General features: G+C 47.5%; 1 protein-coding gene across 1 annotated transcript in view; it reads left to right on the top strand.

Annotated features, from left to right (window-relative positions):
* Positions 1-24,762, top strand: part of LOC118363320 (SH3 and multiple ankyrin repeat domains protein 2-like) — a 60,163-nt gene extending 35,401 nt beyond the window's left edge. The window contains 17 exon segments of the mRNA XM_052485819.1: positions 852-918; positions 1,929-2,113; positions 2,304-2,446; positions 4,268-4,422; positions 4,524-4,637; positions 5,041-5,119; positions 14,982-15,064; positions 15,275-15,399; positions 15,720-15,858; positions 16,006-16,188; positions 16,654-16,710; positions 16,808-16,864; positions 17,048-17,160; positions 17,432-17,540; positions 17,654-19,917; positions 19,920-20,932; positions 21,021-24,762. Coding sequence (XP_052341779.1) covers positions 852-918; positions 1,929-2,113; positions 2,304-2,446; positions 4,268-4,422; positions 4,524-4,637; positions 5,041-5,119; positions 14,982-15,064; positions 15,275-15,399; positions 15,720-15,858; positions 16,006-16,188; positions 16,654-16,710; positions 16,808-16,864; positions 17,048-17,160; positions 17,432-17,540; positions 17,654-19,917; positions 19,920-20,932; positions 21,021-21,969 — 5,835 coding nt within the window. The 3' untranslated portion in view covers positions 21,970-24,762.
* The last annotated feature ends 544 nt before the right edge of the window (positions 24,763-25,306 follow it).

Genomic DNA, 25,306 nt, shown 5'->3' with positions numbered 1-25,306 from the left:
CGGCTGGCCCTACATATTCGTTGCCAGACCCACTGGCTCCAGGTCAACTATAAGTCTTTGCTAGGTAAAGCTCCGCCTTATCTCAGTTTACTGGTCACCATAACAACACCCACCCGTAGCACACGCTCCAGCAGGTACTCCCAAGCCAACACCTGCTTTGGCCGCCTTTCCTTCCAGTTCTCTGCTGCCAATGACTGGAAAGAATTGCAAAAATCGCTGAAGTTGGAGACATATCTCCCTCACTGACTTTAAGCATCAGCTATCTGAGCAGCTTACAGATCGCTGCAGCTGTACGCAGCCCATCTGTAAATAGCCCATCTAACTATCTACCTCATCCCCATATTGTTTTTAAAAAACTGTTTTATTCTTTTAAACACAAGTATTTCTACTTGCACATCATCATCAGCACATCCCTCACTCCAGTGTTAATTTCCTCAATTGTAATTACTTCGCTACTATGGCCTATTTATTGCCTTACCTCTTTACGCCATGTGCACATACTGTATATAGACTTTTTCTATTGTATTATCGACTGTATGTTTGTTTATTCCATGTGTAACTCTGTGTTGTTGTTTGTGTCGCACTGCTTTGCTTTATCTTGGCCAGGTCGCAGTTGTAAATGAGAACTTGTTCTCAACTGGCATACCTGTTTAAATAAAGGTGAAATTAAAAAATAAAATACATAGGTAAATAAACCATTGAGTTAATAATCAGTTACTTGTTTTAAATGTATTATTTGCAAAGCATTTATCAAATTCTGTGTTTTTGTAGAATTGTTCCTGTACATGGAGCATGTATTGTGTTGCACAGTTGCATGTAATTGTGTGTCCACATGTGTTTGTGTTTTGAAGGTAGCAGTAATGTCAGGCCATTTTGAAATCGGGGAAATCATCAAAAACCACAGAGATGCAGATGTAGGTAAGTTTTGGTCCTCCACTTGGGTTATCTTCAGATTCGGGAGTGATTGATAGTGTGTTTTGATGAATGAGTGTCTACTATATTTATTTTCTTCTGTCTGCTATAAAACACCTTTCAGTGCATCATTTGGTATGAATGTCCTGCTTCCTCAATCAACCTTTGACTCACAATATATGTTGTCTTTTGTCATCTTATTAAGTTGTTTTATCACACTGGTAGATAGTATTTGTTCGCGGTGCATTGAATCTGAATAGAGGTTAATCCCGAGACATTTTGCAAACGATTTTGTTTCTGAAAGCACTGTGTTGGTTCAGAGGTGGCCTAAACTTGTGGATACCATTTATGTGCTGTTTCAAAGGAAGTTGCTAACTGGCGTTAGCTGAATGACTGGGAGTCTATGGTAACATTATAATTTTTTAAAACTAGGCAAGTCAGTTAAGAACCAATGTTTATTTACAATAACGGCCTACCAGGGAACAGTGGGATAACTGCCTTGTTCAGAGGCAGAACTTCAGAATGTCATTTCTAACTTGTCAGCTCGGGGATTCGATCTAGCAGCCTTTCGGTTACTGACCCAACGCTCTAACCACTAGGCTACTTGCCGTCCCAACAGCTAGCTGTTACCATAGACTATAGACTTCCAGTTATTGTGCTAGTTAACATTGGCCCGCAAAACTACCTCTAACTTCCTTCATACTGGATGCAGAGACATAAAAACGGTATCCATGAGTTCACCTGACTCTGGGGAAGTACATAAAGGGCTTCATTGCCAAAATCCCGAAGTATCCCTTTTACCTCAAGTGATCCTTTTGATGATTACTTGCCCAGTTCCAGGGTTGTGTGTGTGGTGTTCAAGTCCATCCGTGTTGCTTATGTATTGTCTTTTCATCCGAATCACTTGAGTCTGGTCGGTAATCGTTCACACTCTCACAATATGCCCTCCCTCTTTCTCTCCCCCTCTTGCACTAACCTCACTGCTCTCCCACCTACCTGTCACTCTCTTTTCTCAGTGCCCTTTCTGGAATTCCCAAAGTATGCTCCCAAAAGAGGAGAGAGTGCACGCGCAATCCCTCTCCTCATGGCTCACCCTCACCCCCACCCCCTTCTGCGTGCTAACAGTGATAACAGCATGACCCTGCCTGATACCATGGCCCTGCCCAACAAGTCTGCTAGATCCAATCCCATCCCTGGACAGGTACTGAGGGGCACAGTATGGAGACGCAGTGGGGAATTGTTTATTGGGGAGCTATGCTTTACGTTACTTTTAGTTAACGATTTGTGAGTTTGGGTTTGTGTAAGTGTCAACACAATTACATAATTTAGCCTATGTATTTATATAATCAGTGTGTGTGTTTGTGTAATTGTTTGTTCCCCTCTCTCTCTAGGGTCGCAGGGCCTCTGTAGGTGTGAGGAGCTCCAGCAGTCCCAGGGCTCGTACCCGCTCCCCATCACGAGGAAGAGGAGGAGGAGGAGGACAGAGTGACACAGAGGAGAGGCATCACAGCAAACCACAGCGCGGCAGACAAGGGTGAGGACATAGTGGAGGGAGTGACCGTACATACAGTTGAAGTCATTTTTCAACCACTCCACAAATTTCTTGTTGACAAACTATAGTTTTGGCAAGTCGGGTAGGACATCTACTTTGTGCATGGCACAAGTAATTTTCCAACAATTGTTTACAGACAGATTATTTCACTTATAATTCACTGTATCACAATTCCAGTGGGTCATACGTTTACATACAGTAAGTTGACTCTGCTTTAAACAGCTTGGAAAATTCCAGATAATTATGTCATGACTTTAGAAGCTTCTGATAGGTTAATTGACATCATTTGTCTCAATTGGGAGGTTTACCTGTGGATGTATTTCAAGGACTACCTTCAAACTCAGTGCCTCTTTGCTTGACATCATCGGAAAATCAAAAGAAATCAGCCAAGACCTCAAAAAAAACATCCTTGGGAACAATTTCCAAATGCCTGAAGGTACCATGTTCATCTGTTCAAATAGTATGCAAGTATGAACACCATGGGACCACGCAGCCATCATACCGCTCAGGAAGGAGACGCGTTCTGTCTCCTAGAGATTAATGTACTTTGGTGCGAAAAGTGCAAATCAATCCCAGAACAACAGCAAAGGACCTTGTGAAGATGCTGGAGGAAACAGATACAAGAGTATCTATATCCATGTAAGATGAGTCCTATATCGACATAACCTGAAAGGCCGGTCAGCAAGGAAGAAGCCACTGCTCCAAAACCGCCATAAAAGAGCCAGACTGCGGTTTGCAACTGCACATGGGGACAAAGATCATACTTTTTGGAGAAATGTCCTCTGGTCTGATGAAACAAAAATAGAACTGTTTGGCCATAATGACCATTGTTATGTTTGGAGGCAAAAGGGGGAGGCTTGCAAGCCGAAGAACACCATCCCAACCGTTAAGCACATGGGTGGCAGCATCATGTTGTGGAGGTGCTTTGCTGCAGGAGGGACTGGTGCACTTCACAAAATACATGGCATTATGAGGAATGAAAATTATGTGAAAATATATTGAAGCAACATCTCAAGCCATCAGTCAGGAAGTTAAAGATTGGTCACAAATGGGTTTTCCAAATGGACAATGACCCCAAGCATACTTCCAAAGTTGTGGCAAAATGGCTTAAGGACAACAAGGTCAAGGTATTGGAGTGGCCATCACAAAGCCCTGACCTCAACCCTATAGAACATTTGTGGGCAGAACTGAAAAAAACATTTGCGAGCAAGTAGGCCTACAAACCTGACTCAGTTACATCAGCTCTGTCAGGAGGAATGGACCAAATTCACCCAACTTATTGTGGGAAGCTTGTGGAAGGCTACCCGAAACGTTTGACCCAAGTTAAACAATTGAAAGGCAATGCTACCAAATACTAATTGAGTGTATGTAAACTTCTGACCCACTGGGAATGTGATGAAATAAATAAAAGCTGAAATAAATCATTCTCTCTACTATTATTCTTAAAATAAAGTGGTGATAAAATAACTGACCTAAGACAGGCAATCTTTACTAGGATTAAATGTCAGGAATTGTGAAAACTGAGTTTAAATGCATTTGGCTAAGGTGTATATAAACTTCCGACTTCAACTGTATGTAACTCAATTTATAAAATAATGTGAAAATGCAAAATATTGTGTTTTTACATCCTCGGTTGTCTTACCAACTTTGAAGCTTCAAAACGTTTTATTCTAATAGTGTAACCCACTGGCATGACTCCTAAGTCATTTAAATTCCCTCGCAGCTATTGGTGTCACCAGGTGTTGTTCCGCTACACACTAACACAAATTTTTACTCTGTCCCGCTCTGTCTTTCCTCTTGCAGTGCGACCTCAACAACAGGTGGTGGTGCAGGGTCAGCTGGGGGTCAGATGAGGCGTATGTACAGTGCGGTTCCAGGGCGAGTGTACGTGGCCACGAGGGCCTACACTGCCCACGGAGACAAAGAGCTTAGCATCAGCAAAGGAGACAAAGTCAAAGGTAAGTGAGATTCAGAGAGGAGTGGGTTTTTTGGAATGCATTGTGTTGATTGTAGTAAAGTTTTGATTCACCCCTCTTCTCTTTTCCCCCTCTCCCCTCAGTGTTGAGTGTGGGAGAGGGGGGGTTTTGGGAGGGCACAGTGAAGGGTCGTACAGGCTGGTTCCCCTCAGACTATGTGGAGGAGGTGGGTCCTCCCATTAAGGACAATCGATCAGGTGAGACAACATTACCAACCTCACAGAAACCAAATAATATATGTGTTCAGACAAAGTCACTATCTCCACTCGCATTACATCAGCTCAGACAAACAACAACCAAAATCCATCTACAGATGCTAGCCCCGCATTTACTGAATGACTCCTTTTTACCGTCATTCAGTTCCCAGCGTTCTTATTGACTGCAGGACATCCTCACAATGTTACAAGCAGTAGGCCATGTATCACACCCACCCAGTAACAGTAATGACACCACCACAAACAACTTGATCATAGTGTGTTTCAGAGATGTACTGGAATACAAAAGTATACAAAGACACACGGAATAAACCAATAGGGGAACACAAAGACACACAAAACACACATCAATAGAATTGTGACACATGAACTCTTTGTGTTCCAGAGACGCGCAGTGAGAAAGCCAAGAGGAAGCTGTTTCGTAATGTTACCGTGGGAGCATATGATGGTGTGGATGGCCCCAGGTAAGACTGGAATTGATAAAAGCTTGTCATGTGTTGCTCCTCAAAGACTAGATGTAGGGATGAATGACCTCATTTTGACCCCTGGGAAACATGGTCACCATGGTCACCAAGTTACAGTTCCTTCAGAAAGTATTCATACCCCTTAACTTACTCCACATTTTGTTGTGTTGCAGCCTAAATTCAAAATGGATCAAAACAATTATATATCTCATCCATCTACATATGACATACATTATGACAAAGTGAAAACATGTTTTTCAACATTTTTGCTAATTTATTGAAATTGAAATTAAATACAGAAATATCTCCTACATGTTAGAATCACCTTTGGCAGCGATTACAGCTGTAAAATTCTTCAAGCTCTATCAAGTTGGTTGTTGATCATTTCTACACAGCCATTTTCAAGTCTTGCCATAGATTATCAAGCCGATTTAAGTCAAAGGTGTAACTAGGCCACTCAGGAACATTCAATGTTGTCTTGGTAAGCAACTCCAGTGTATATGTGGCCGAAAGGTACATTTGTCTCCCAGTGTCTGAATGTAAGCAGAATGAACCAGGTTTTCCTCTAGGATTTTGCCTGCACTTAGCTCTATTCCATTTATTTTTAACTCCAAAAAACTCCATAGTCCTTGCCGATGACAAGCATACACATAACATGATGCAGCCACCACCATGCTTGAAAATATGAAGAGTGGTACTCAGTGATGTGTTGTGTTGGATTTGCCCCAAACATAACGCTTTGTATTCAGGACATAAAGTTAATTTCTTTGCCACATTTTTTGCAGTTTTACTTTAGTGCCTTGTTGCAAACAGGATTCATGTTTTGGAATCGTTTTATTCTGTACTTTTCACTCATTTAGGTCAGTATTTTCTCCTATCACAGGCATCAAACTCTTGTAACTGTTTTAAAGTCACAGTTGGCCTCATGGTCAAATCCCTGATGCCTGTATCTTTAAAGTGACTGGGTGTATTGATACACAATCCATTATTTGCGAGGCATTGGAAAACCTCCCTGGTTGAATCTGTTTGAAATGTAATGCTCGACTGAGGAACCATTACAGATACATGTAATTGTATATGTTGGGTAAAGAGATGATGTAGTCACTCAAAAATCATGTTAAACTTAGTGAGTCTATGCAACTTATTATGTGACTTGTTAAACAAATTGTTACTCCTGAATTTATTTAGGCTTGCCATAACAAAGGAGTTGAACACTTATTGACTCAAGACATTTCAGCTTTATATTTTTTACAACACATTTCTATAAACATAATTCCACATTGACATTATTGGGTATTGTGTGTAGGTCAGTGGTTAAGATGGCGCTATGAATCTCTACACAATGGCTGCTTGTTTTGTCATATAATCTGAAATTAGGCGAACTATTAGAATTTTAGAAACCAGGAAATGGCGGAGCTATTTCTGCATATTGCACCTTTAAATTCAGACCCCAACTCATCAGAATTTGGAGAAAGTTAATGGGTGTGAATACTTTCTGAAGGCAGGAGTAGAGACGTAGTGAAGAAACAGAAGCCTAGGGGCTAGGGGAAATCACTAGCTAACTATGCTAACATTGAATGCCCAGCACTAATGTAGCCCATTTAATTCTCAGTAGAACACATACAGTAAAATTAGACATGATTTACTTAGTAAACCCATGCTAATGTTTTAGTGCTGTCTTGCCCTAAGCGGTTTCCGCTAGATGGGCCAGCTGCAAAGTCAAAATTGTCTATTTCGTAAAAATTCATAAAAACAAAAATGTGCTATTTGGTCTTAATTTAAGGTTTAGGCGTTAGGGTTAGCAGTGTGGTTAAGGTTAGGATTAATACTTTGTGGATGTGCCGGCTAGTGACCACTCTGCAGAGCTACCTCCAGTACATGAGTCATTTCAATAAATGCCAACCTGCGGTTTATGTGTGTCTTGTGTCTGTTGACAGCTAATTTGTTTGTGTTTCTGAGGTGTGTGTTTCTGGGTTGAGAATTGGACGAGGATGTGTGTGTGTGTGTGTGTGTGTGTGTGTGTGTGTGTGTGTGTGTGTGTGTGTGTGTGTGTGTGTGTGTGTGTGTGTGTGTGTGTGTGTGTGTGTGTGTGTGTGTGTGTGTGTGTGTGTGTGTGTGCGTCAGCTGTATTTAGACCATGCTAGTGCTAAAGCCACTGAACTAGACACGTCGGGGTCAATTCCATTTCTTCAAATCAAATTTTATTGGTCACGTACACATATTTAGCAGATGTTATTGCGGTGTAGCGAAATGCTTGTGTGCCTAGCTACAACAGTGCAGTAATATGTACATCTAGCACAGTGTTTCCCAACTCCAGCACTCGAGTACCACTAACAGCACACATTTTTGATGTAGCCTCAGAGAAGCACACCTGATTCAATCATCAAGCCCTCAATGAGTTAAATCAGGTGAGTTTGTCCAGGGCTACAACGTAATGTGTGCTGCTGGAGGTACTAGAGGACTGAGGTTGAGAAACACTGATCTAGCAGACAAAGTCGCTTGACTCTCCTTCGACTCTTCCTTGGCTCTCCTTCAACCCTTCCTTGGCTCTCCCTCGACTCTTCCTTGGCTCTCCTTCAACCCTTCCTTGGCTCTCCCTCGACTCTTCCTTGGCTCTCCTTCAACCCTTCCTTGGCTCTCCCTCGACTCTTCCTTGGCTCTCCTTCAATCCTTCCTTGACTCTCCTTCAACCCTTCCTTGGCTCTCCCTCGACTCTTCCTTGGCTCTCCTTCAACCCTTCCTTGGCTCTCCCTCGACTCTTCCTTGGCTCTCCCTCGACTCTTCCTTGGCTCTCCTTCAACCCTTCCTTGGCTCTCCTTCGACTCTTCCTTGGCTCTCTCTCGACTCTTCCTTGGCTCTCCCTCGACTCTTCCTTGGCTCTCCTTCAACCCTTCCTTGGCTCTCCTTCAACCCTTCCTTGGCTCTCCCTCGACTCTTCCTTGGCTCTCCCTCGACTCTTCCTTGGCTCTCCTTTGACTCTTCCTTGGCTCTCCTTCAACCCTTCCTTGGCTCTCCCTCGACTCTTCCTTGGCTCTCCCTCGACTCTTCCTTGGCTCTCCTTCAACCCTTCCTTGGCTCTCCTTCGACTCTTCCTTGGCTCTCTCTCGACTCTTCCTTGGCTCTCCCTCGACTCTTCCTTGGCTCTCCTTCAACCCTTCCTTGGCTCTCCTTCAACCCTTCCTTGGCTCTCCCTCGACTCTTCCTTGGCTCTCCCTCGACTCTTCTTTGGCTCTCCTTCGACTCTTCCTTGGCTCTCCTTCAACCCTTCCTTGGCTCTCCCTCGACTCTTCCTTGGCTCTCCCTCGACTCTTCCTTGGCTCTCCTTCAACCCTTCCTTGGCTCTCCTTCGACTCTTCCTTGGCTCTCTCTCGACTCTTCCTTGGCTCTCCCTCGACACTTCCTTGGCTCCCCCTCGACTCTTCCTTGGCTCTTCCTTGGCTCTCCCTCGACTCTTCCTTGACTCTTCCTTGGCTCTCCCTCGACTCTTCCTTGGCTCTCCCTCGACTCTTCCTTGACTCTTCCTTGGCTCTCCCTCGATTCTTCCTTGACTCTTCCTTGGCTCTCCCTCGACTCTTCCTTGGCTCTCCCTCGACTCTTCCTTGGCTCCCCCTCGACTCTTCCTTGGCTCTCCCTCAACTCTTCCTTGGTTCTTCCTTGGCTCCCCCTCGACTCTTCCTTGGCTCTCCCTGGACTCTTCCTTGGTTCTTCCTTGGCTCCCCTTCGACTCTTCCTTGGTTCTTCCTTGGCTCCCCCTCGACTCTTCCTTGGCTCTCCCTCGACTCTTTCTTGGCTCTCTCTCGACTCTTCCTTGGCTCTCCCTCGACTCTTCCTTGGCTCTCTCTCGACTCTTCCTTGGCTCTCCCTCGGCTCTTCCTTGGCTCTCCCTCGGCTCTTCCTTGGCTCTCCCTCAACTCTTCCTTGGCTCTCCCTCGACCCATCCTTGGCTCTTCTTTGACACTTCCTTGATCATCTTTGCCAAGAGGAGCCCAACTTGTGTTGCCCTCTCTCACATGACTCATCACCCCACCGAATTTGCCCTTCCTGTCCCCTGTCTATTTTTCCTGTTAAAAATAATGGCAAAATGTGGACAATGGTTTCCCTTCTCCCCCATAGACGGGTTCGTTGTTTAGCAACAAATGAGGTTGGCTTAGACTGTTAACAATATGTAAACTAAATTTAGTCTCCAAATGTCCTTTAAAACTTGAATACATTTGCACAAAGAGCACTTGTTGTCTCTCAAATACATTGTTACAGTTATTGGTTAGTTAACTAGCAAATGTTTGCCGTATTAGCATAGACATGACATCAGTCAAAACACCTCAAAACAAGATACAACGAGCTGAAAAGAACCAACTACGATTCCCCACAAGGCAGCTTGTTGCTAGCAATTTGACCGTTCACAATTGTAACAACGCACGCCTTCTGGCCACATTGATGCGCGCGCATCATTTTCGTGACGTTGTCAGCCAACCCTTCTATTGCATCTGTCTAATCCGCTAGCGTCAATCTGCAGCCCAACCCTAGGAAGCTGCAGTTGTGCGGCGCATCATGAGGGCTAACAGTGCTCTGTGTGTATGTGTGCTTGCCTGTGTGTTTCTACGCGTGTGAGCGTGCGGCACAACGTCCCGATGATGAGTCATGGGGATTTGGAGGTGATGAGCGTTCGTTCGGTCCATCGGCAAGTGTGAGGAGGGACTCCATGCCCCCCCGGCGTTTTGGGTTGACAGTGTGTAGCTGACATTAGCCGTGCGCTAAGAAGCTCTCATTATCAGTCACAAAGTCAATCAGCCTAATAAAGGTTTGCTGGTATTTGGCAATGTGAACAATTGCCAGTGACAGACGGTGAATGACGTCTGTGTGAAGAGGGAGACGGAGAGTGCATGGAGGATGTGTGAAGAGGGAGACGGAGAGTGCATGGAGGATGTGTGAAGAGGGAGACGGAGAGTGCATGGAGGATGTGTGAAGAGGGAGACGGAGAGTGCATGGAGGATGTGTGAAGAGGGAGACGGAGAGTGCATGGAGGATGTGTGAAGAGGGAGACGGAGAGTGCATGGAGGATGTGTGAAGAGGGAGACGGAGAGTGCATGGAGGATGTGTGAAGAGGGAGACGGAGAGTGCATGGAGGATGTGTGAAGAGGGAGACGGAGAGTGCATGGAGGATGTGTGAAGAGGGAGACGGAGAGTGCATGGAGGATGTGTGCTGTACAGTGGTAGTGATTATGTGGCCTATTGTAATACAGTGGCGTTTTGAGACGGATCCAGCTGCATATGTATGGCCGCTGCTACCCACTGCATTTTCTGTGCTTGGGATAATGTCAATGAGAATTTTGAGTGGGTTTGGTTTGAACGTGAATGGTGTGAGTGCTGTTCTGTTCATGGGGTAGTGTGTATTTTGGCCCATGAGGATATCTCTCTGGAGCGGAGAAATCAGCTGTTTGTGAATCTGCCAGAAGCAAGTCAGTGGACGTTCAAATAAACACACCATCCCTGCTTCCTGTTACCCCGTCTCCCCTCACATTATATCCACCCCCCACTTCCCCCAACCGCAAAATTACCTATTTTCTCTCTCTTCCATATTAATTCACCACTCTCAAATCCACCGTTCACTCCCTCCACTCTCCCTGTCGCGGAGAACCATCTCTGTCGCTCTCCCTTTCACTCTCCCTCCCTCTTTCCCACCCTCTCTCTCTCCCCCTCTTTCACTCTGTTCAAGCAGGCAGGGTGTAGACATGCTAGGCCAGTGCTCAGTTGCTCTCTCTCTCTCTCCTCTCTCCTCCTCTCCTCCACTCTCGCGGCTCTCTCTGGCTGTGCTCTCGCTGGAGTACCGGGAGGCGGAGGGAGAGGAGGGGGTGGAGGAGAGAAGGGGGGTGGCAATGGGGGATGCAGAGAGAGAGATCTGTCTCGCTCTCTCTCCCTCTCTTCTTCGTGGCCGTCACTGGGCCCCAGAAACAGAAGCGTGTGGTTCATTTACAGGTAGAGGCTGTTTCCTCATTCATTGCCTGGCTATGGATGTGAGGAGAGGACAATGGAGAGAGGGGAGAGGTAGATGCAACAGAAAGGCCGTGGATGTGAAAGGCTATGTATTGAATTTGTGCATGTGTGTCTGTGTACATATGTGTGTGTGTGTGTGTGTGTGTGTGTGTGTGTTGAATCATCTTTTTCCTGTGTGTGCGAATGTTTGTGTGTGATGGAAGTGGCTATTGAATGTACCGTAGGCTCTGACTGCAGCGTGTTTATCTCTGTCTCTCCTCTCGTGTATTTCTGAATGTGATCTGAGAGCATTTTGTAAATGCATTTCTAGTAATGTCAGCCGGTGTGTGTTTCGTTCGTTTTGTCTCACCGTTTCAAATGATTTATTTCTCTCATTCATGGTATCATTGATTCCTGTTGGGTAGGTGGATTTTTATATCTACGGTATATATTGCCATGTCTCATGAATTGTGTGTGACATGCATTTTGTGTTTCATAAATGTGCATCTGTGTTTCGTACCACTGACATACAGGATGAAAGTCTTGTATAGAAAGGGACAGAGGACACAGTGGTTTGTTTGTGGTTTCCTTCATTTGACTGTGTAAACTGGTGTGAGCGTAGTCACAGTGTGGTTGAGGGTCGTCTTGGGACTAGTTCATCTGTGTCTCTGTCCCTGGGTTTTGGCTGCATGTATGTGTCATTGTGTCTCATGGTTTCATTGTATGTATGGAAATGTCAGTGGAGGCTGCTGAGGGGAGGACAGCTCATAATAATGGCTGGACGGGAGCGAATGGAATGGCTTGAAACACCTGAAAACCATGTGTATGCTGTTTTTGATACAGTTTCACTCATTTCGCTCCAGCCGTTTACCATGAGCCCGTCCTCCCCAATTAAGGAGCCACCAACCTCCTGTGGTAAAGGTAGAAGATGAGTGTGTATGACTAACATGCTGCTTCGTCTGTATAATTGTGGAGGCTACAGAGGATGAGTCAGGAGGGAGGGTACATGATAACACTTTAGGCTACTGTAATAATGTAGACTCCTGTAATAATGTAGCCTACTGTGATACTGTAGACTCCTCTAATACTGTAGGCTACTGTAATAATGTAGACTCCTGTAATAATGTAGCCTACTGTAATACTGTAGACTCCTCTAATACTGTAGGCTACTGTAATAATGTAGACTCCTGTAATAATGTAGCCTACTGTAATACTGTAGACTCCTCTAATACTGTAGGCTACTGTAATAATGTAGGCTACTGTAATACTGTAGACTCCTGTAATAATGTAGGCTACTGTAATACTGTAGACTCCTGTAATAATGTAGGCTACTATAATACTGTAGACTCCTGTAATACTGTAGACTCCTGTAATACTGTAGACTCCTGTAATAATGTAGTCTACTGTAATACTGTAGGCTACTTTAATAATCTAGGCTACTGTAATAATGTACACTCCTGTAAAAATGTAGCCTACTGTAATACTGTAGACTCCTGTAATACTGTAGGCTACTGTAATAATGTAGGCTACTGAAATACTGCAGACTCCTGTAATAATGTAGAATACTGTAATACTGTAGACTCCTGTAATACTGTAGACTCCTGTAATAATGTAGGCTATTGTAATAATGCAGGCTACTGTAATAATGTAGGCTACTGTAATACTGTAGACTCCTGTAATACTGTAGGCTACTGTAATAATGTAGTCCACTGTAATACTGTAGGCTACTGTAATAATGTAGCCCACTGTAATACTGTAGACTCCTGTAATAATGTAGGCTATTGTAATACTGCAGGCTACTGTAATAATGTAGGCTACTGTAATACTGTAGACTCCTGTAATACTTTAGGCTACTGTAATACTGTAGACTCCTGTAATACTGTAGGCTACTGTAATAATGTAGCCCACTGTAATACTGTAGGCTACTGTAATACTGTAGGCTACTGTAATAATGTAGTCCACTGTAATACTGTAGGCTACTGTAATAATGTAGCCCACTGTGATACTGTAGACTCCTGTAATACTGTAGGCTACTGTAATAATGTAGTCCACTGTAATACTGTAGGTTACTGCAATAATGTAGCCCACTGTAATACTGTAGGCTACTGTAATACTGTAGGCCACTGTAATACTGTAGCCCACTGTAATACTGTAGGCTACTGCAATAATGTAGCCCACTGTAATACTGTAGGCTACTGCAATAATGTAGCCCACTGTAATACTGTAGGCTACTGTAATAATGTAGTCCACTGTAATACTGTAGGCTACTGTAATAATGTAGCCCACTGTGATACTGTAGACTCCTGTAATACTGTAGGCTACTGTAATAATGTAGTCCACTGTAATACTGTAGGCTACTGCAATAATGTAGCCCACTGTAATACTGTAGGCTACTGTAATACTGTAGGCCACTGTAATACTGTAGGCTACTGTAATACTGTAGGCCACTGTAATATGTGAGTGTCATACTGTGAGCACTGGCCAATGGGGAATTCATGTTATGTAAAAACACTCATGCACATTTAAGGTCCTTTCCTGAACAGCAGGGACAGAGCGAACAGGAGCGAGAGGGTTAAATGGTGGACTATTTCAAAGATCCACAGCATCAGAGCTACACCTCTATTGCCTCGGGGATAGAACGATACCGTTCCCAGACAGTAGTGGATTGCAACCAGCCGTTTGAACACACTGCTGCATGTCGATTTGATCCTTTGAGAGGGAACGCGCGAAGGAGTCAGGGTGAGAGAAAGGGAACGAGGCGTGAACAGCAGATGGATGGAAGGCGTCTTCTTTTTTTTTTTTTGCGTTGGCGAAACACTAACGTTGACAGTATGACAGAGCACAAGCGACGGATGGAAAGGGACGGCGCAAACTGTAGACCTCTTGCACGCGAAGTTGAAAGTTGAGTCTACAGCTTTGCAATGGCTTCCGGGCGCTGCCTGCTCACACCACGTTCAGCAACTCCCAATAAAGCAAAGACTCCCTGTCCCCAGTCATGTGGTACCTGGGTGGGTTTGCACGGTCAGCAGTCGGTCGGCGTCGAATTGAGACCCGGCCGGGCTGTCTAGGATGGAGACCTCAAATGAATTGGAGACACTGTTGTTATAGTACAGTACATTATATGGGTACTGTGGAGTGTGAGGCTACAGTATACATTGGAGCTCTCTACATGAGGCAAAACTGCTGTAATGCATCTGTAAATCTGACAATGAACAGGAGTTCCAGACACGGTAATGGATCCATGAAACAGCATGGACAACTCTGGCTCCCGCTCCATAACACTACTCCATAACACTACTCCATAATACTACTCCATAACACTACTCCATAACACTACTCCATAACACTACTCCATAACACTACTCCATAACACTACTCCATAACACTACTCCTACCGTCTCATAACAACACGGCCATGTCGATCATCAATTGAACAAGAAGAAAAAAAACATGTGGCGATGAGTGGTAGCCAAGATAGCTGGTGCAGTGAACGCTTGAGGAAAGCTTGTGCAGCATTACAGGTGCATTTATAAGTTGTAATTACTAACAGTGAAGAGTCTCGGCAGCCGTTTTCGTGTACATTCCCATGTTCTTCCTGGTGCTAGTCAGCATTATGCTGGATTATGTAGAGGTCTCTCCGGTGCACTCCATCCTTGCCCGTCATGACATCAACTCTACCCTGGTTGTCGGGTGTCGTTGTACGGTGGTGGTCTTGGTATGACATGACTCAACCCCCCCTTCCCATCTTTTGGTGCAGTGTGAATTCATAATGCGATGCAGTATAGCTGTCTCCCAGATTCAGAAATACTTTATTTGCATGACAATTAGACTTTCTGCTGCTAAAGAAGTCATGTAGCTTGCGCTCTCTCACCCCCCCCTTATTATCTCTCAGTGACTACATCATTAAGGAGAAGACAGTGCTCCTGCAGAAGAAAGACAATGAGGGCTTTGGCTTTGTGCTTCGGGGAGCCAAAGGTGAGTGCGAGCCCCCCCCCCTTCCGAAATACCTCTACTCTTCTGTTATTTCACTTTCACTCCTTGCACTTCCTCTCTCACCCAATTCTTCCATCGCATCTCTCGACCTCCCTTCTCCCCCTACTTTGACACTATTTTATTACTTCTCTCAAATCTCCCTCATCCTCATGTTCTTGACATCCTCTTGTTCTTGACTTGTTCTCTCCGCAGCCCAGACTCCTATAGAGGAGTTCACTCCGACCCCAGCATTCCCCGCGCTGCAGTACCTGGAGTCTGTGGATGAGGGGGGTGTGGCCTGGAGGGCTGGTTTAAGGATGGGGGACTTCCTTATTGAGGTATGGATCTCTGAAAAAGCTTGTCACCCTGACAGTTTATGCAGGCCTGGTAATCAACGTGGGTCCAACTTTTGTAATCACTATCAAATTGTACATTTGTTCATTTGTTAAGAGTTTGAACTTGTATCGTGTTGAGTGCAGTGTGACAGTTTAGTGTTGTTGACAGCCAGTGTTATCTCTCTGTGCGTGTGTGTGCGTGTGTGTGTGTGTGTGTGTGTGTGTGTGTGTGTGTGTGTGTGTGTGTGTGTGTGTGTGTGTGTGTGTGTGTGTGTGTGTGTGTGTGTGTGTGTGTGTGTGTGTGTGTGTGTGTGCGTGCTTAGGTTAATGGTCAGAATGTAGTGAAGGTGGGCCACAGGCAGGTGGTCAACATGATCAGACAAGGTGGCAACGCGCTGATGGTCAAGGTTGTCATGGTGGCCCGCAACCCGGAGATGGAGGAGACCAACCTCAGGAAGAAAGGTATACTTTTTTAGTTTGTTCTGTGTAATGTATACAATTCATGTTTATAACTTAGTAATAATAATGCTTGTTCGCAATACTGTAACAGCTACTGTGTGTATGTTTATAATACAGCAGTAAGTTTGTTTGGTCCTTGTCTCTTGGCAGTCCCCCAGCAGGCTAAGAGGCTGACTCCTCCTGCCATTGCCCTGCGCTCTAAATCAATGACATCAGAGCTGGAAGACATGGGTAAGACAATGGAAGAAGAAGGGGCTGGGAAGCATAAAAAGCAGGGAGAAAAGAGGAAGAAAAGGATTGTTCACGTTAGAATTCTGACCCATAGAAAACGACGTTAATTGAAAAAGTCCATTAAATATGAAGTGAGTTGATGCAGGGAAGCTTGGATGTTTCGGGGTATAGGTAAGATTTCATGTTTTAATTTAATTAATGAGGAGGACTGTGGGGATACATGTCCTCCTTCAAGTGAATGTATAAACACTAGGTAAGATGTAGATGCAGTGAAGTCATTCACGTTGTGGAAGCTCTACGTTATGCACATAACCTCTGCTCAATGTCTTCTCTTTTTCTGCTGAATCCAATGGACGACTAACAGTGGAGAAAGGTGGGAAAAGGTTGAGTTGTGTGACGTCATTGTCATGGTCGTCGTCTTCCTCCTCACCATCATTATCACCATCCCGTCATCAGAGTCATCATCAGTGTTAATGTACAAAATGTACTGTATTCATTCATGTTATTTTGTGATGCTACAGAGATGCCTATAATAGCAGTCTCAGTGTCCTGTTATAGCGTAATATGATAACCTTCTTGTCTCTAATTATGCTGCAGCTGCCTCTCCATGGAAAAAGAAAGCAGGTGAATATCTCTCTAATCATTACCTTAATCAGCCCTTAAGCCTCCATTCAAAATCAGTCTGCTCGGGTCCTGAGAATATATCACCTCTGTTTTTCAGAGTACGAGTCCTCCCAGGTGCCTGATAAGAAGAGGACAGTCTATCAAATGGCACTGAGTAAGATCTGACCTCTGCCCCCCTCCCCTTTGTGTTTCCAAAAGGGCCATCTTTGAACTGGGTGACAATAATGTGCCGCCGCTTTCAATCGTCTTACGCTTTTGATCTCTCTCTTCCCTCTCTTATATCTTTTATTTCTCTCCCTCTCCTCGCTCTGTCGCTCTATCGCCCTCTGTCTTTCAGATAAACTGGATGAGATCCTGGCGGCGGCTCAGCACACAATCACATCAGACGGACAGGGACAGTGGGGTCACGGAGGGAAGAGAGACCGAACCAAGAGCATCGCCCCCAATGAGGTAGTGCATCATTCTTGACATTACCTTACCATGACTGTACCTGCAGGTCCTACTGGCCCTGGGGATCCTACCCTCAATTCAGTGCTTGTGTCTGTAACGATGGATGTGAAAGACACCTCACAGAACAGGATATGAACTTATTGCTTCCTCTATATTACACTATATATCCCTTTTACTGCCAATGCACTTTTAATGCGGCATCACTTCCTCCCATTCTCGGGCATCTCTCCCTGTGCATCTTCCTCCATTGTGTGTCTTGCAACACCTAAAGCCAAGTCATGACCAGTTGGTTGGTGTGATGCCGCCTGGGTTTGGTTACAACCAGGGTCAATATCCCCCCGGCCAGCCTCATGGAGTAATGCTGCGACAGAAATCTATTGGTAAGTCCTACAGATATTATTGCTATGACTGTCAAAAAAAAGCTACATTCTGACTGTTTGTTAACTGTTTTCCAACCAGATAGTCTGTTTATCTCTGTGTGTCCCTGTTTCAGGTGTGATGGAGGAGGAGAGGCAGTACCTCCACAACCCGGCCATGAAACTGGCCCGTAGTCTGTCAGAGGACATCCCCCCTCCCCCAAACACATCCGCCCCGGAACCCCCCTTATCTGCTGACCCCCATACTGTTTGGAGGGGGGAGCAGTCTGCCCCCCAACCTCCATCCTCCCAGGCCCAGGCCCAGGCCCTCCTCACCCAGCAGCAGGCAGTCCACGCCACCCAGGCAGGCTGGGACAGGGGAGGCCCTGGCGGGGCCAATCAACAGCACGGCATGGCCCCGACCCTCCGGAGAGGAGGAGGACAATACACAGGGGAACCCCCAGAGGGGACGAAGAGAGGAGGGGGCAAAATGGGGGTGTTGAGGAGGGGCTACAGTAGTGCTACTCCACCCACGAGTGCAGCTCCCAAAACTCAACAGCAACCCCAGCAGCAGCAGCCCCAGCAGCAAGTGGCGACCCGGGAGAGGGGCGGAGGGGCAGGCAGGGGTGGGGGAGGCAGGAAGGGCGGGAGGGGCCCTCTAGTAAAGCAGACCACAGTGGAAGGTGGGCTCAGCAGGCACCACCGAGGGGGGCAAGGCCAGGGGGGTAAGCGCTCAGGAGCCAAAGAGAAGAGCTCCATCCCCATCCCCACCATCATCGTCAAGGCCCCCTCCACCAGCAGCGGCAGTGGCCGCAGCAGCCAGGGCAGCAGCGTAGATGCCGAGCATCCGCCTCCCGACATAGGTGACCCTACCTCCGCATCCGCATCCGCATCCGCCTCCCCCGACACCCCCACCACTCCCGGCCTGCCTTCCCCTGTGTCCCCCTTACCAACCCAGCCCCCTGTCTCTTCCGCCATGCCCCCTTCGACTGTCGCCCCCCAGCTGCCCCCTAACCTGGAGAATCTGGACTTCACCAACCAGTTCAGGGGGGCCTTCGTGGGGGCAGCGCGCCGGGACCGGGAACGTTTCCGTGACATGAGGAGGAAGAGTGCTTCCTTCTTCCTCTCCTCCGAAGAGGACATCCAAGGGGAGGCGGGGGGAGGTGGAGGGGTATGGACCCAGCCCCTACAGGGGATGGGGATGGATGTCCCCACCCCCCGCCTCCGCCCCTCCAAGTCCATCGATGAGGGCATGTTCTCTGGGGACAATTACGTCCACTACGCCAGCAGCATGCCCCCTGCCTTCGGGCTGCCTGAGTACCACTCCCCTGTGATGGGCCAGGACGGCCAGCCCAAGTCCGCTCCCTCCAACTACGGCCCAGGCTCTCCAGCCACCACCTTCATCCACCCTCTGACTGGGAAGGTCCTTGACCCCTCGTCCCCTCTGGGCCTGGCGCTGGCTGCACGGGAAAGGGCCCTCAAGGACGACCGGAGGACCCGGCGGGAGGAGCGGCACTTTGGCCGGCAGATGTCCAGCGTGGGGGCATTTCCTACCTCTCTCCCATCCCCCACGCCGTCCCTGTTCCCCGCCACTACCTCCCCCGCCTCCCTGAGCCGCCCGCTGTCACCCAGGATATTACGCTTGGGAGGTGAAGGGGGAGGGGAGAGAGTGGAGAGGGACCAGGCGGCCGGAACCAGAGAGGGCCTCAGAGTTCGCTTTTCAGAGGACAGAACCAACCAGTACCAGACCCAGTATTATCAACAGAGTCCTAGAGACAGGGAGCCACCTGGCCCGCCCATGCAGCCGCCCGGCCCGCCGCCTCAGCCTGCACCCCGCAGACCCTCGTTCCTACAGATGGAGAGCAGTGCAAACTCTAGCTACATCCCCCAATACCGCCTACCCGCAGCCCCAGCCCACCCACATGAAGATGAGGGAGAGGGAGGAGGAGGAGTGGGACTGGGGCTCATGGTGCTTCCACCGCCCACCCCCTCCATAGACATAGATGATGAGTTTGTCTTTGTTGACCCCCTACCCCCTCCCTTGCAGTTTGCCAACGGCCAAGGCCAGAGAGAACTGCAGAGGGGATACTCTCAACAGCATCAACACTCAGCTCAACACGCCCCTCTCGCCTTGCCACCCCCGCCACCCCCGCCGCCCCCCCTCCCCTCCCCTAAAGTACCTCCACCAGGAGGCTTTGCCTCCAACGCCCCCCTCCCTTCCCCCAAACTGGGGACTCTGCTGCCTCCAGCCTCACGTCCTACGACAGCGAGGTGGCCAACCTCACCCAGTCAGCTCTGTCTCCCTCCCTCACCTCGCCCCAAATATTCCCCCGTTCCTCCGCCGCCACAGTCGCCTCCGTTTTACCCGCCCCCTCACTCCACAGACCCCAGCCCATGTCCCATGCACACCCCTTCTCCAGTGGCCCCAGCGTACCGGTTAACCCCGCTAATACGGGGGCCCCTGTTCCCCCGATTACCTTAGCACAGGACCGAGGCGCGGCCACCCTCACTACGACTGTGACCTACGCCACCACGATGACCGTGACCGCCGCCGCCACCAGTACCACCGCCTCTGCGCCGTCTTCAGACTACAATGTAGCTGGGACCGCCCCCAGAACCACCGTCAGTGCAGTTGACAAGGCAGGCGACCACCAACCCTCCAGGATGAAGACTGGAGACTGGCAGACAGAGACGGTGGTGGACTCTGGGATTGAGGAGCTGGACAGTAGCAGCGACCACCATCTGGAAACACTGGGAGTGAGCAGACTGAAGGGAGAGAGAGGAGGAGGAGGAGGAGGAGGAGGAGGAGGAGCGGAAGGGGAGAGAGTGGGCGGCGAGCACCCGGATCCTTACTTGACTTACTCAGGTGGGCAGACGTTTGAAGTGCACCATGCCAAACACACGGCCAACCCCCCTGTGTATCCAAAGACGATGCAGTACAAAGAGGGGGGCATCAAGGACACAAGGGAAGCGTTGCGTCGACAGGCAAGCACCAATCCGCCCTGCCAGAGCGTCCCACAACACCCCCAGAGACAGGCCAACCCAGAGGAGGAGGCCAGGAGAGGAGAGGGAGGAGCAGCGGACGAGAGGAAACAACGCAGACAGAGTCGACCCAAGATGGAGGACAGCTTCGGTTCCACCTTGGCCGCCTGTCTTGAGCGGCCCAACACCCTGGAGCCAAGACCCTTGTCCTGGAGCGAGGGGGTCGACCCGGGGCAGGTCCTGGAGCGAGGCGGGGGTGGGATGTCTGTGGAGGGGCGCAGGCTGCACTCACCCCTATCGGGAGTAAAGGCCAGCATCATCAACGAGCTGAGCTCCAAACTGCAACAGATGAGCAATAAGAGCACAGAGGACTGGAGTCAGTCTGAGATGCGAGGTCCGAGTCCCATTAATCCGAGGTCGCCCACAATGCAAAGGTGAGGCTGTTGTTGTTTAAGGGTTTCACTCAGTGACTCCACGGCACTGCCTACTGAGTACAGTAATCCCTTATATCTTCTCTTTCAGATATTCAGGGGATTTCTCTGCCTCGTTTCAGAGCCCCCCCACAGGTCACTCCACTTCCCCCTTACCCACCTCCTCCCCGCAGCATCGCCCGTCAATCTTCACCCCCAATCTCACTGCCACCCCGTCTGGCTCGCCATCCCACCAGCCCTCACTCCAGCCTAACTGGATCCACTCCCCCTCTCCCCAGATGCCCACCTCCCCCTCTCACTCCTCCCACCCTCCTCTCTCCCCCACTTACTCCCCCTCTCAATCCCACCCTCCTCTCTCCCCCACGTACTCACCCTATCCCACATCCCCCAAACATCGCACTAAGTACCGTGGAGCCAAGATTTTTGACTTCCAGTGTACCCCTGGTCCAGAGCTGAGGTCATCTATGTCCCGCCGGCGTGCCCCCAGCCCCCTCATCTACTCCACAAACTGCCCCAGCCCCGCCCCTCCCAGACCCTCCTCCCTCCCCATCCTCCCCAGCACCCCTGTTTACAACACCCCCTTTGAGTTCCCCGTTCCCCTAACGCTCTCATCCCCAGGTCACACCCTAGGAGACCCCTACAACCCCTCCACCTCTCCTCTTTTTCCCACATCCCCACAACCTCCCAGCACCCTCTTGGTCTCCCGCTCCCTCTCCCCCACCCAGTTACTCTCCGGCGCATCCTCACCCTCCATGCACCTGCCCCCCTCTCCATCCTGCCTCAACTACCCCCACCTCACCCCTCCTCCCCCAGCCAAGCCCTTCGCCATCAAGCCCCTGTCCTACTGGACCAAGTGGGACGTGGCCGACTGGCTTTCCTACTTGAACCTGGGGGAGCACAGGGAACGTTTCCTGGATAACGAGATCGACGGCTCCCACTTGCCTTCCCTCACCAAGGACGACTTCCTGGACCTGGGGGTGACGCGCGTCGGCCACCGCATGAACATCGAGAGAGCGCTGAAGAAACTGACTGACAGGTGAGGGAAGAACGGCAGAGTCAATGCACAGACAGACTCAACATGTCAGCCAGGGGCAAGTGGAAATAAAGAGGGAGACAAAAGGACCGGATGGAGAAGGAAAGACAAGTGCCTCTTTCCTTCCCTGCGAGCCTGATGAGTCCATCCCACTTCCCTTTTTAGCCATTAAGCATTTATCCTTAGAGTTCATTTGCTAAGTTATTCCATCTCTCTCTCTCCCCCTCTCTCTCTCTCTCTCTCTCTCTCTCTCTCTCTCTCTCTCTCCCTCTCCCTCCCTCCCTCTCCTCCCTCTCTCTCTCTCTCTCTCTCTCTCTCTCCCTCTCTCCCACTCTCTCCCACTCTCACTCTCTACATGTATTTCTCTCTATCATTTAATTGACTACCTTCACTACTTTTCATTTTCTATTTATTCTTATTTCTTGATTTACCCCCCTCCCTCTTTTCTCAGGCTGTTCTCTCCCATGCATGACCCTAGCCCCTCCCCTGAGCCACAGGCAGGGAGTGAAAGATGAGGTGACTCAGGGCTCAGAGAAAGACAGAGAAACACACAGACCGAGATGAGTTCTATAGAAGACCATTGGACACAGACTGTGAGCTGGACAAATGGCGTAAAGGATCACGACGGAAAAGGCTTAAACACACCAGGAGAGATTTGTTATGAGTGGAGGACAATTGTCTATTTACACCCACTGTACAACTACTGATAAATAGGTTTTTAATGAACACATGGACACAGACAGACACACACACACACACACACAGACACACAGACATTTGACTGGTGATTCTCACACTCCATCTGCTGCCTGGCGGTTACAGTACTGGGAGAAATGCTAACAAGAATCTTGAGATTGTAATGCTGCTACCCATACAGAGATGGTAAGCCCATGGATATACTAAAGGTGGTGGTTGGGTACCTCTAATAAACAATACAGGCCCTATTTTTATCCTGAAATTCATTCGCAAACTCTGACGCGCATTAGAGCATGGGATTGGAAGCTGTTGTTGGAATGTCTAAAAGTCCGAATATGGTCCTAAAATGGAAAAGTACATGACATTTTAAGTTAAAGTAAACAGTAAAAAAAAAAAAAGTAAAATAGTGGACTTTTTATACTGAGGTCAGTTTATGCCCTAATTCCCTAGTGATTTCCCAACAAGCTTTCTGCTTATTTTACTAACTCTGAGTAACAATATAGCTTACATGTGAAAATGGATTCACAGATCCAAATCATGAATTTGTTTTGTACCAAGTGCTGATTGCAATCATTCATTTAAAACGGGTCAGAGTATTATTGATAGTTAATCATCCAGATCTGTGTGTAACGACGAATACTCAAAAAATATTCAAAACATATAGTCGTAATATGTCATTTTTACTATGATAGTTATTATCTTTAGAAAGGCCGTCCGGAGTATGTAGGAGAGGTACAGAGGAGATTCAAATGTTGGTTTGTTTTTTCCTGAGACATGACTGTACTGGAGTCCACAGCCATGACTCCGGGTTTGCTTATGAACTCATGTCATTTTACACTACAAAAGCTGTTTGTCATTCATTCATGATGACAATGTTTACGACTGTACCAGGGATGTGAGCGTCTTTTGTCCCATGTCGACTTTCACACACACACACACACCGGTGCAGCGATCAAAACAAAAAAAAAGGGCTTTTACTGCGCGTCTGTCAGTCTATACGGTATGTCTGGTTCCCTAAGGCCTTCTCCCTCTGTGAGTGTGTGTCTGCTTGTGTCGATCTGTTTGTCAGCCTGCCTGGTTACTCATGATCCTTTCCCCACCCTCTGTCCCTCTCTCATATGCCTTCTCCACAACTCAACGCCAGTTTTCTAACAGTTCCCGAAAATGTAGAGATGTATATTTTGCACCAGTTGACAATCCTAACTTTGCCCTATTTCATCAACTCCTCTCCAGGATCTCAAGAGAAACCTTTTTCAGATCCACACATTTCAGAAGAACACGTTCAGACACACACAGAGACACACACACAGAGACACACACACAGAGACACACACACAGAGACACACACACAGAGACACACACACAGAGATACACACACACACACACACACACACACACACACACACACACACACACACACACACACACACACACACACACACACACACACACACACAGGCTCTTTTAGGTTCCTTTTTTGCTATTGCCTTCAGTGAAATGCACTGTAAGATGAGGAATACACTCAAACTCTGTACACATCCTTTATAGGCCTATATGATATAGTGATAATGACGAGTATGATAACGACGACAACAAAAACATAAATTATAGTATAATTTTAAAACAATTATTATATTAATCATTAGGTATATGTAAAAAATATATATATATAATTTTAAAAAAAATAACACTACAGAATCTCTGTCTTCCAAATAGTGTGAGAAATGATTTGAAGCTACTTGTTTTGTTTTCTCTTTATTTATTGTTTCCGGTAAATGCTTTCTATACTGCTCGACTTGTTCTACCATGACCCACTTCATCCTCCCTGTGAATCTCCTACACATCAACACACACCCTGCACTTCTTTCGGGCTGTTGCCTTTCAACAACCCTCCGAGGGAAATGATTGAGCGTCAGTGTAGGAAGCATTAGGTCCTATGTTTTAAAGAGTATTTTAGGACTAGTAATATAAACATATGATGACTATTTACAGTATGCAGCGATAAGAGGTATTTATGAAGTTATGTTCAAAATGAAATGCAGAAATATACTGATATGATAGAGTTATAACTAAGGTGTTGAAATAAATGCTGAATAAACTATTGAACTCTATTGATATTTTTTTCCCTCTCTGAATCCAAGGCTTCTAGGTTCACATAAAGATCCAATCTAGACTGCCCTGTTATGTTTGACTCATTTATCAGTGTCTCCTTCTCCCAGCCAACCAGGGGCCTTACGCCATAATGTTCTCATGTTCAGGATGAATTCAGATCTGGCAGGAATGAGGAAAAGCCGGCCACATGAAGTACTTGGGTTCATCTGTTGTGGTCATACAGTGTAGGAGGAAGGGTGGGTCTTTAAAAAGTGGGTAGTCAGAGGGGAGAAAGAGAGAAACTCGATAGGGGTAAACGAGAAGTCGTTTCCCTGACACACTTGGACGGGTCCTTCTGCAGTGGGTTGCAAGGGCCCACTGCATCAGGGAAACTCCCACTCCCAATTTTCACCCAAGTAGTGTGGCAGCGTGTGCACTATGTGGCCCGAGAGCATGGCGGCCTAGTCTCTCCAAACAGACAAATCCCAAGTCTCAACAGAGAATGGAGTGTTGCAAAAAAGTGCACAGGGTGAAGGCGACAGTTCGCGAGGGCCAGC

This window comes from Oncorhynchus keta, chromosome 3 (assembly GCF_023373465.1).
Source record: "Oncorhynchus keta strain PuntledgeMale-10-30-2019 chromosome 3, Oket_V2, whole genome shotgun sequence".
NCBI classification, from domain to species: domain Eukaryota; kingdom Metazoa; phylum Chordata; class Actinopteri; order Salmoniformes; family Salmonidae; genus Oncorhynchus; species Oncorhynchus keta.
Note: the sequence above shows the minus strand (reverse complement) of the source record. Positions and strands in the feature narration are given on the sequence as shown.